Here is a 12,623-nt window from a genome sequence, read left to right on the forward strand (position 1 = left end):
TTTTTTACACATTTCTTATATCCTTCCCCCTCTGGCAGCTTCACTTTCAATGCTCTTTATGGCTGTATCAGCCTCTAGTAGCTTCTATCACCAGCTCCATTCCCATTTCTAATCTGGTATAATCTGCAGCTGTTTTAAAGAAAACAAATAGCCAGTGAGAAAGAGAAAAGCAATCCCTAACAACGAGGAGCTGACCTGACCCTGGCAAGTAGGCCGTGGTGTCAAACATGAACAATTTGACAAATCATCAAGATCAAACAAGGCCACCCCATGACTGTGATGGACCAAGATGAAAGCCAGACTACTCCAAAATTATATCTGAGCACAGACAAAAACAGCAAACACTATATAAAACCCTCAAATTATCAAACATCCTCCAATACTGGCTAAAATGAGTGACTGCTACTTCTATCAGTTATGACTCAGCCTAACTCCATTTGTCCCAACTTCTAGATAAGATTCATTAAATACTCAATCCTAAACTTATCCCCAACTATTGATAACATTAAATCCAGAGCCCATCCCTGATTTCTTAAATGCTTCCCAAAATCACCTAACACAAGTGCAAATCCTATGAAATATCTTTCATCCTCTTCCTGAGTCACTGTAGGTTCATCGTATGTGGTTTTCCTCCCTTCAGAGTCAACAAGCCTTGTTAAAACTCTGGATGGATTCCTGTTGGTCCTTGCTGGAGGGCATCAACACTAGTTTTCTTAAATGAGTTTTCTTATTTTAACCTGATTTTAAGATAATATTTTTGAGTGGGAGCCTAGGGATGGATATACACTTCTATAAGAAGGTCAAGTCAATGTTTTTTGTTGTTTTTTTTTTTAGAGATGGAGTCTTGCTCTGTCACCCAGGCTGGAGTGCGGTGGTGCAATCTCGGCTCACTGCAAGCTCCGCCTCCTGGGTTCACCCACCATTCTCCTGTCTCAGCCTCCCGAGTAGCTGGGACTACAGGCGCCTGCCACCACGCCCGGCTAATTTTTGTATTGTTAGTAGAGATGAGGTTTCACCGTGTTAGCCAGGATGGTCTCGATCTCCTGACCTCGTGATCCGCCCGCCTCAGCCTCCCAAAGTGCTGGGATTACAGGTGTAAGCCACTGCACCCGGCCAAGTCAATGTTTTTAACAACTGTTTTCTTTACTAAGAAGAAATGTCTTTTGATAATGTCTGGATTCAAAGCTGCTTTGCTGATGGTAGAAGTCACTGGATGTCAGAACCCAAATAAGTGAGACATTACAATAAATAGAAATAACCTAATTTCTCAGATCATAAGTCATCCTACATAATAACACATCTTGCATATACTAGATTTGGAGATCATCGTGGACAGGAGGCAGGACTAGATCGCAGCTCCCACTCGGATGGAAAGAACGGCATGTGAAGGCTCGCACTGTGAACCTTTGCTCTAGGACGACTGCAGGAATACATTAGGAAAGCCAAGAAAACCCACAGGCTTGCTGAAGGGAATGGATTGCTCCTGCAGGACCTGGGAGACATCCCAAATATTGTGAGTGCCCAAACTATAGAAATGGGAAAAGGAGATTGTCCGCCCCTGAACACATACCCCCACTGGGGAACCTGAAGGTCTAGATTATGGGAGCTGAGTCAATTTAGAGAGCCAAGCGAAATACAGGGGTAGAGAAAGCAGCAGGAAAATCCCTGTGGGCGCAGTGGGTTCCCTAGCAAGCCATCTCTGCCTCACATCACTGGGGTCCTTGAAGATGGCTGCCAGAGGCACTGGGAAAAGCCCACAGGGGGAAGGAAACCTCCAACTGAATTTTGTAATAATTTCAACAGATTGAGAAGTCTCCTGGCCAGAACTCAGGAAAGGGCGTGAATCCAGTGTGCAGACTCCACAGGCAGGGGAAGAAGGAAAGCTCTACTGACTTTCCTAGCTGGGAGGTGGGAAGCCTGGGGCAACTTCTCAGCCCTACTCACCCACTGCCTGGAAACAGACTCAATGTTGTTGGGAGGGCACGGTGGGAGTCAGACCAGCCCTTCAGTTTGCATTGGAGCTAGGTTAGGACTGTGACTGCTGGCTTTCCCCAACTTCCCTGACAACCTGTATGGCACAGCAGAGGCAGCCATTATCCTCCTAGGTATACAATTCCATTGACCTGGGAACCTCACCCTTATCCCCTACAGCAGCCACAGCAAGACCCACCCAAGTAGAGTCTGAGCTCAGACACACCTAGCCTTGCTCCCGCCTAATGGTCCTTCCCTATCCACTCTGGTAACTGAAGACAAAGGGCATATACTCGTGGGAGTTCTAAGGCCCTGTCCACCACCTGTTCCTTCCCATACTACCACAACTGATGCTCTCTTGAAAGCACCACCTCCCAGGAGGAGGCCAACCAGCACAAAAATACTGCACTAACCAACCAAAGCTAAGGACCCTCACAGAGTCCATTTCACCCACTGGAGCAGGCGCTGGTATCCATGGCTGAGGGACCCACAGACGGTTCACATCATAGGACTCTGTGCAAACAGCCCTCAGTACCAGCCTGGAGCCCGGTAGACTTGCTGGGTGGCTAGATCCAGAAGAGAGATAACAATCACTACAGCTTAGCTCTCAGGAAGCCACATCCCTAGAAAAAGGATGAGACTACTAAATCAAGGAAACACCCCATGGGACAAAAGGAATTTAATGACAGCCTTGAGCCCTGGAACTTCCCTCTGACAGGGCCTACCCCAATGAGAAGGAAACAGAAAACCAACTCTGGTAATGTGACGAAACAAGGTTGTTTAACACCCCCAAAAAATCACACTAGCTCACCAGCAATAGATCCAAACAAGAAGACATCCTTGATCTACCTGAAAAAGAATTCACAAGGTGAGTTATTAAGCTATCAGGAAGGCACCAGAGAAAGGTGAAGCCCAATGTAAGGAAATTTAAAAAATGATACAAGAAGTGAAGGGAGAAATATTCAATGAAATAGATAGCATAAATAAAAACAATCAAAACTTCAGGAAACATGGACACACTTACAGAAATGCAGGCTGAGCACGGTGGCTCACACCTGTAATCCCAACACTTTGGGAGGCCGAGGCAGATGGATTACCTGAGGTCAGGAGTTCGCGACCAGCCTGACCAACATAGAGAAACCCCGTCTCTACTAAAAATACAAAAATTAGCCGGGCGTGGTGGCACATGCCTGTAATCCCAGCTACTGGGGATGCTGTGGCAGGATAATCACTTGAACCCGGGTGGCGGAGGTTGTGGTGAGAGCTAAGATCACACCATTGCACTCCAGCCTGGGCAACATGAGCAAAACTCCATCTCAAAAAAAAAAAAAAAAAAAAAAAAGAAAGAAATGCAAAATGCTCTGGAAGCTCTCAGTAATACAATTTAACAAGCAAAAGGAAGACCTTCAGAGCTCAAAGACAAGGTTTTTTAATTAACCCAAACAAAAAAGAATAAGAAAATATGAACAAAGCCTCCAAGAAATCTGGGATTATGTTAAATGGCCAAACCTAAGAATAATTGGTGTTCCTGAGGAGGAAGAGAAATCTAAAAGTTTGAAAAATATATTTGGAGGAATAATCGAGGAAAACTTCCCCACCCTTGCTAGAGAACTAGACATCAAAATACAAGAAGCTCAAAGAACACCTGGGAGATTCATCGCAAAAAAGATCATCGCCCAGGAACACTGTCATCAGGTTATCTGAAGTTAAGACGAAGGAAAGAATCTTAACAGCTGTGAGGCAAAAACACCTCACTAATGTTTAATTGTAATTCTTTAATAACATATTATATCGAGCACTAAATGGAACTTTTAAGTTTTATAAAGAGTATCTACAAAAACCCTAGAGCAGAGGTAATAATAATGAACTGTTGAAATCTTTCCTGTAAAGGAAACCTATAAAGGAAAACCTATCAGATTAACAGCAGATTTCTTAGCAGAAACTCTACAAGCTAGAAGGGATTGGGGTCCTATCATCAGCCTCCTCAAACAAAACAATTATCAGCTAAGAAGTTTGTTTCCACTGAAACTAAGCTTCATAAATGAAGGAAAGATACAGTCTTTTTCAGACAAACAAATGCTGAATTTGTCACTACCAACCCAGCACTACAAGAACTGCCAAAAGGAGCTCTAAATCTTGAAAGAAATCCTGGAAACACATCAAAACAGAAACTCTTTAAATCAAAAATTTCACAGGACCTATAAAACAAAAATATAATAAAAAAGGTATATAGGCAAAAAATAGCACAATGAATGGTACCTCACATCTCAATACTAACATTGAATGTAAATGGCCTAAATGGTTCACTTAAAATACATAGAATTGCAGAATGGATAAGAATTCACCAACCAATCTGCTGCCTTCAAGAGACTCACCTAACACATAAGGACTCACTTAAACTTAAGGTAAGCTGATGGAAAATGACATTTCATGCAAATGGACACCAAAAGCAACTAGGGGTAGCCATTCTTATATCAGACAAAACAAACTTTAAAGCAACAACAGTTTAAAAAGATAAAGAAGGTCATTATATAATGATAAAAGGCCTTGTCCAACAGGAAAACATCACAGTCCTAAATATATATGCACCCAACACTGGAGCTCCCTAATTTATAAAACAATTACTAATATACCTAAGAAATGAGACAGACAGCAACACAATAATAGTGGGGCACTTCAATACTGCACTGACAGCACTAGACAGGTCATCAAGACAGAACGTCAACAAAGAAATAATGGATTTAAACTATACCCTGGAACAAATGGACTTAACAGATACTTACAGAACATTCTACCCAACAACCACAAAATATACATTCTATTCAACAGTGCATGGTACTTTCTCCAAGATAAAACATATCACAGGCAACAAAAACAAGCCTCAATAAGTTCAAGAAAATTGAAATTATACCAAGCTGTCTTTCAGACCACAGTGGAATAAAACTGGAAATCAACTCCAAAATGAACCTTCAAAGCCATGCAAATACATGGAAATTAAATAACCTGCTCCTGAAAGATCACTGGGTCAAAAATGAAATCAAGATGGAAATTTAAAAATTCTTCAAACTGAATGACAATAGTGACACAACCTATGAAAACCTCTGGGATACTGCAAAGGCAGTGCTAAGAGGAAAGTTCATAGCCCTAAACACCTATATCAAAAAGTCTGAAAGAGCACAAACAAACAATTTAAGGTCACACCTCAAGGAACTAGAGAAACAAGAACAAACCAAACCCAAACTCAGCAGAAAGGAAATAAGCAAGATCAGAGCAGAACTGAATGAAATTGAAAATTAGATAAATGAAACAAAAACTGGTTCTTTGAAAAGATAAATTGATAGACCATTAGCAAGATTAACCAAGAAAAGAAGGGAGAAAATCCAAATAAGTTCAATTAGAAACGAAACAGGAGATTTACAACTGGCACCAAAAATCTAAAAGAAATCCAAGCAGAAATCCAAAAGATCATTCAAGGCTACTATGAACACCTTTATGCGCATAAACTAGAAAGCCTAGAGGAGATGAATAAATTCTTGAAAAGATACAACCTTCCTAGCTTAAATCAGGAAGAATTAGATACTCTTAACAGACCAATAACAAGCAGTGAGACTGAAATGGTAATTTTAAAATTACCAACAAAAAATGTCCAGGACTAGACGGATTCACAACAAAATTCTACCAGACATTCAAAGAATTATCAATCCTATTGACACTATTCCACAAGATAGAGAAAAAGGGAACCCTCCCTGAATCATTCTATGAAGCCAGTATCACCCTAATACCAAAACCAGGAAAGGACATAACCAAAAGAGAAAACTACAGACCAATATCCCTCATGAACATATATGCTAAAATCCTTAACGAAATACTAGCTAACTGAATCCAACAACGTATCAAAAAGATAATCCACCATGATCAAATGGGTTTCATAACAGGGATGCAGGGATGGGTTTAACATACGCAAGTCAATAAATGTGATACACCACATGAACAGAATAAAACAGGCTGGGCATGGTGGCTCACACCTGTAATCCCAGCACTTTGGGAGGTCAAGGCAGGCAGATCACTTGAGGTCAGAAGTTCGAGACCAGCCTGGCCAACATGATGAAACCCCATCTCTACTAAAAACATAAAAATTAGCTGGATGTGGTGGCGGGCACCTGCAATCCCAGCTACTCAGGAGGCTGAGGCAGGAGAATTGCTTCAACCTGGGAGGTGGAGGTTGCAGTGAACTGAGATGGCACCACTGCACTCTGGCCTGGGCAACAAAGTGAGACCCTGCCTCAAAAAAACAAAACAACAAACAAAAATCACATGATGATCTCAATAGATGTAGAAAGAGCATTTGACAAAATCCAGCATCCCTTTATGATTAAAGCTCTCAGCAAAATTGGCATACAAGGAGCATACCTCAAGGTAATAACAGCCATCTATGACAAACCCATAGCCAACATAATACTGAATGGAGAAAAGCTGAAAGCATTCCCTCTGAGAACTGGAACAAGACAAGGATGCCCACTCTCACCACCCCTCTGACACATAGTACTGGAAGTCCTAGCCAGAGCAATCAGATAAGAGAAAGAAATAAAGAACATCCAAATCAATAAATAGAAAGTCAAACTGCCTGTTTGCTGATGATATGATTGTTTACCTAGAAAACCCTAAAGACTCCTCCAGAAAGCTCCTAGAATTGATAAAAGAATTCAACAAAGTTTCCAGATACAAAATTAATGTACACAAATCAGTAGCTCTTCTATACACCAACAGCAAACAAGCCGAGAATAAAATCAAGAACTCAACCCTTTTTACAATAGCTGCAAAAAAATAAAATAAAATACTTAGGAATATACCTAACCAAGGAGGCGAAGGACCTCTACAGGGAAAACTACAAAACACTGCTGAAAGAAATCATAGATGACACAAACAAATGCAAACACATCCCCTGCTCATGGATAGGTAGAATCAATATTGTGACAATGACCATACTGCCAAAAGCCATACACAAATTCAATGAAATTCCCATCACAATACCATCATCATTCTTCACAGAATTAGACAAAAACAATTCTGAAATTCATATGCAACCAAAAAAGAGCCCACATAGCCAAAGCAAGACTAAGCAAAAAGAACAAATCTGGAGGCATCAATTACCTGATTTCAAACTATACTATAAGGCCATAGTTACCAAAACAGCATGGTACTGGTATAAAATAGGCACATAGACCAGTGGAACAGAATAAAGAACCCAGAAATAAACCATCATACTTACAGCCAACTGATCTTTGACAAAGCAAACAAGAACATATAGTGGGGAAAGGACACCCTATTCAACTGGAATAATTCGGCTGGAATAATTGGCAAGCCATATGTAGAAGAATAAAACCGGATCCTCATCTCTCACCTTATACAAAATCAGCTCAAGATGGATCAAGAACTTAAATCTAAAACCTGAAACTATAAAAATTCTAGAAGATAACATTGAAAAAACTCTTCTAGACATTGGTTTAGGCAAGGATTTCATGATGAAGCATCCAAAAGCAAATGCAATAAAAACAAAGATAAATAGCTGGGACTTAATTAAACTAAAAAGCTTTTTCACAGCAAAAGGCACAGCAAAAGGAACGGTTACCAGAGTAAACAGACAACCCACAGAATGGGAGAAAATCTTCACAATCTATACACCTGACAAAGGACTAATATCCAGAATCTTCAATGAACTCAAACAAATTATCAAGAAAAAAACAAACAATCCCATCAAAAAGTGGGCTAAGGACATGAATACACAATTCTCGAGAAGATATACAAATGGCCAACAAACATGAAAAAATGCTCAACATCACTAACGATCAGAGAAATGCAAATCAAAACCACAATGTGACACCACCTTACTCCTGCAAGAATGGCCATAATCAAGAAACCAAAAAATAATAGATGTTGGCACGGATGCAGTGAACAGGGAACACTTCTACCTTGCTGGTGGGAATGTAAACTAGTACAACCAGTATGGAAAACAGTGTGGAAATTCCTTACAGAATTAAAAGTATAACTATCATTTGATCCAGCAATCCCACTACTGGGTATCAACCCAGAGGAAAAGTCGTCATTATACGAAAAAGATACTTGCACATACCTGTTTATAGCAGCACAATTTGCAAATGCAAAAACATGGAACCAACCCAAATGCCCATCAATCAATGAGCGGATAAAGAAACTATGATATATATATTATAGTGTGTGTGTTTGTTTATATATATAGTGTGTGTTTATATATAGTGTGTTTGTTTACATATATAGTGTGCGTGTTTGTTTATATATATGATGGAATATATATACTGTATACTATATATACATTATATATATTGTGTATATAGTGTATATATAGTATAACATATATTATAGTGTGTTTTTATATATGATGGAATACTATATATATACTGTATACTCTATATATATGATGGAATACTATATATATATGGAATATATACATATATGTGATGGAATACTACTCAGTCATAAAAAGGAATGAATTAATGGCATTCGCAGTGACCTGAATGAGATTGGAGACTATTATTCTAAGTGAAGTAACTCAGAAATAGAAAACAAAACATTATATGTTCTCACTCATATGTGGGAGCTAAGCTATGAGGACGCAAAGGCATAAGAAAGACACAGAGGACTTTGAGGACTCGGGGCAAAAGGGTGGGAAGAGGGTGAGGGATAAAAGACCACAAATTGGGTTCAGTGTATACTGCTTGGGTGATGGGTGCACCAAAATCTCACAAATCACCACTAAAGAACTTACTCATGTAACCTATCACCACCTGTTCCCAAATAACCTGTGGAAATAAAATAATTATTTTTAAAAAAGAATATACTAGATTTATAATTAACCAGATACCTGTGTGGCATGGTTGTCATGTATACAGTTCAGAAATGTACATACATAAAGAACAATGACAATTTTATTGGCATTGTTTCTAGTGTACACCCTATTATACAGTACCTTGTCCCCTTTGATTGACAGGCCTTGTAATCCCTGTGGGCCAGTTGGTCCTTCAGAACCTTTTTCACCCTGAAAGTACAAGGGAGGGATATCAATGCACCAACCAAAATCTGAATTTTAAAAGAGTTTACATTACAAATACTATGAATTGTGCTTCAAAATTATTTTTTAAATAAAGCATCCAAAGTCACTGTTTACTACAAATGGGTAATTCTAATTGACTCTGAGATTTGCAACTTGCAAAAAATACATTAGTCATAACACTTAAACAAGAAGGAAGCTATCCAAGCAAAACACATATGTAGCATCCCTGAAGTTAGAAAAGAGCTCAGTTCCCAATTTAAACAAAAATATTCTGGAAATGGATCACCTAATCAATCACATAGTATAACTAACTGGATCAAGCCTCCTTTTCCTTAATATTGCTGAAACTGGGTCCATCACACAAGGAAAATTTATTTCTCGTACTAATATGTGAACTAATACTTGCTAGGATTAGATTATTACTTTTTTTGTTGTTTATAAACATTCATTGAAAATTTATGTTTAAAAGAATTCATGGAAAATCTTCTTAGATATGCTCCTACAGTTACATGACATAAGTGAACAGCTCTGTCCTTAATATAACGTATATTGTCATAATACTTCATGCATTTTTATGAAAAATAAACCATATAATAAATCAGAAGCAGCATTCATTTAATAAATTTATTAGAACCAAGAGTAAAATCAAAGAACATTTACAAATTAGCCCCAAATAGTACATACAGAGAACACCCATTGGTCTGACTAGTCGGGGAATGAAATATTCTGATTCTGGGTTCTTCTGATCATTACCACAGAATATAACTGCATATACTTGATCCTAAAGCAGCACGGAACACGATATGTTCTTTCTTTGATGAGATAGAGGTCAATGCCCATGAGCTATTACATACAAGAGTATCAATAAAGTATGATAATACCTCATATAATATAAAAGTATGTTGAACCTGTCACTATGAAATACCCTGGCATATTCTTCTTAATGTTTCACATATTCATTTCTCATTTATTTCTTTCTCTTTAAAAAACACAGATTTTAAAGAGAAATAATTCTATTTGAATTTTTCAGAATATTTGGGCTACACATAAGTAGAAGTAGAAATTTACTAAGTGCCAAAAAAATCTCAAACTGTGTATTACAAAACTTTCGGTGATGTCATGCCAAGTTGCTGACCTGTCTTCTGATAGTGATACTGTGATTGGTCAAAGGTCTTAGTAATATCCCTTTATCCAACATATTATTTCCATTATCATGACAAATTAAAATGTGTTCATTAACAAGGGCGTCTTTTAAAATTTAACCCAGCAGTCACTCACAACTAAGGATGAATTATTTGTTTTTATCTAATTGTTTTCCCTCTAGTAGAGATTTAGGATTCTCATAGATAATTGAATATCGATCATGGTGGAAGAAGCTGAGAATGAAATGCACTTTTAGAGCATGAGGCCATACTGAGAAGGCCATATCTTAGTCAGCTGATGGAATGACTGATGTGGAGGGTCTCAGACACTTAGAAAGCAGCATGTACTTCTCCGGGCAGTATGTGTGTATATGCATGTGTGTGTTTTTTGGGGAGACTTTGGAAATAAAGGAAGAAGGACTCCAAAATGTATCTTTACGTACTCTGAAATGTTGTTGATGCCGCTCATTTTGGAAAACACTTTTTAACATGCCCTTCAGCAAATGTGCCAAAGATTATATACAAACTGCCTATATCAGGGGACAGCAAACTACAGCCCATAAGCCAAATTCAGCCCACTGCCTGTTTTTATATTATAAATATAGTTTTATTGGAACAGCCACATTCCTTCATTTATACATTGTTTACGGCTGCTTTCAAGCTACAACAGCAGTTAAGTAGTTACAGCAGATACCATATGGCTCACAAAGCCTAAAATATTTGCTATCTGCCCCTTTACAGAAAAAGTTTGCCAACCTTTGGTGCAGAACAACTTGAGCTCCAAGAATTACATAAGGGAAATGACAGGAAATTCTCAATGGCTAGTTAAAAAGGAAGTCTTTCATAACATTTTGTTTCTGTAGTAAAATTTTCTTTCTTATTATATTGATGGCAGTACTATTACAGATTGGTTTCTTATCTGTGTTTCACGAAAAAAGCTGTGAGCAAAGCATTGCCATAGCTACACTCGATGATTTAACTTCTGGGCATAAGGATGTTATTTATCACTGTGGCTTTAAATGACTACAAACTACTTTAAGAGATTTTTCTAATTTCATATGTAGTAATTACATGAAGTAGAAGTCTTTCAATTACTTATTTGTAGTTCCAAATTTTACTGTATTTTCGCATTACAGGGAAATTTACATATTCCTTCATTAAATGGAATAAAGATGGTCAGAAAAATAATTAACTTCTAAAAATTGGCTAGGACACATTTTTAAAATTTGTAATTCACGAGCATGTAAGACAAAGCACCTTTTCCTGGTACAGAAGGTATTGTTACCTTTGGTCCTGGAAATCCTTCTCCGGGTAAGCCCCTCTCTCCTGGTACTCCCTCAGGACCACGGGAACCCTGGTTAGGATAGGAGAAAATGAGGAGCAGGAGGAGAGAGAAAATGGAAAGAGGAGTGATGAAAAAGAGGAAAGAGGAAGAAAGAGAACGGTTATATTTCAGTTTACATGCCAAAAAAAAAAAATGGATAGTTGGATCTGTACTAAACATGTACAGGCTTTTTCTACTTTATTAGTTCCTAAATACTATAGCATAATAACTATTTACACAGCATTTACATTGTATTAGGTATTGTAACTAATCTAGAGATGATTCAAAGTATACCAGATGTGCATAGGTTATACGCAAATACTATGCCATTGTGTCTGGAATTGGTGGGTTCTTGGTCTCACTGACTTCAAGAATGAAGCCGCGGACCCTCGCGGTGAGTGTCACAGTTCTAAAAGGCGGTGCGTCCAGAGTTTGTTCCTTCTGATGTTCAGTTGTGTTCCCAGTTTCTTCTTTCTGGTGGGTTAGTGGTCTCGCTGGCTTCAGGAGTGAAGCTGCAGACCTTCGCAGTGAATGTTACAGCTCATAAAGGCAGTGTGGACCCAAACAATTAACAGCAGTAAGATATATAGCAAACAGCAAAAGAACAAAGCTTCCACCGTATGGAAACGGACCCCAGCAGGTTGCCTCTGCTGGCTAGGGCAGCCTGCTTTTATTCTATTATCTGGCCCCACCCACTTCCTGCTGATTGGTCCATTTTACAGAGAGCCGATTGGTCTGTTTCGCAGAGAGCTGATTGGTCCGTTTTGACAGGGTGCTGATTGGTGCGTTTACAATCCCTGAGCTAGACACCAAAGTTCTTCACCTCCCAGCTAGATTAGCTAGATACAGAGTGTCGACTGGTATATTTACAAACCCTGAGCTAGACACAGAGTGCTGATTGGTGCATTTACAAACCTTGAGCTAGATACAGAGTGCCGATTGGTGCATTCACAATCCCTTAGCTAGACATAAAGATTCTCCAAGTCTCCACCACATTAACTAGATACCGAGTGCCAACTGGTGCATTCACAAACCCTGAGCTAGACACAGAGTGCTGATTGGTGTGTTTACAAACCTTGAGCTAGATACAGAGTGCTGA

General features: G+C 38.8%; 1 protein-coding gene across 1 annotated transcript in view; it reads right to left on the reverse strand.

Moving 5' to 3' along the window:
* The window catches only part of COL28A1 (collagen type XXVIII alpha 1 chain), a 199,480-nt gene that overhangs the window by 98,668 nt on the left and 88,189 nt on the right, over positions 1–12,623 (reverse strand). Inside the window, exons 18-19 of the mRNA XM_055115702.2 lie at positions 11,486–11,554; positions 8,975–9,043 (exon numbers count right to left, since the gene is read on the reverse strand). Coding sequence (XP_054971677.1) covers positions 8,975–9,043; positions 11,486–11,554 — 138 coding nt within the window. The remainder of the gene's footprint in view (positions 1–8,974; positions 9,044–11,485; positions 11,555–12,623) is intronic.

This window comes from Pan paniscus, chromosome 6 (genome assembly GCF_029289425.2).
Source record: "Pan paniscus chromosome 6, NHGRI_mPanPan1-v2.0_pri, whole genome shotgun sequence".
NCBI lineage: Eukaryota > Metazoa > Chordata > Mammalia > Primates > Hominidae > Pan > Pan paniscus.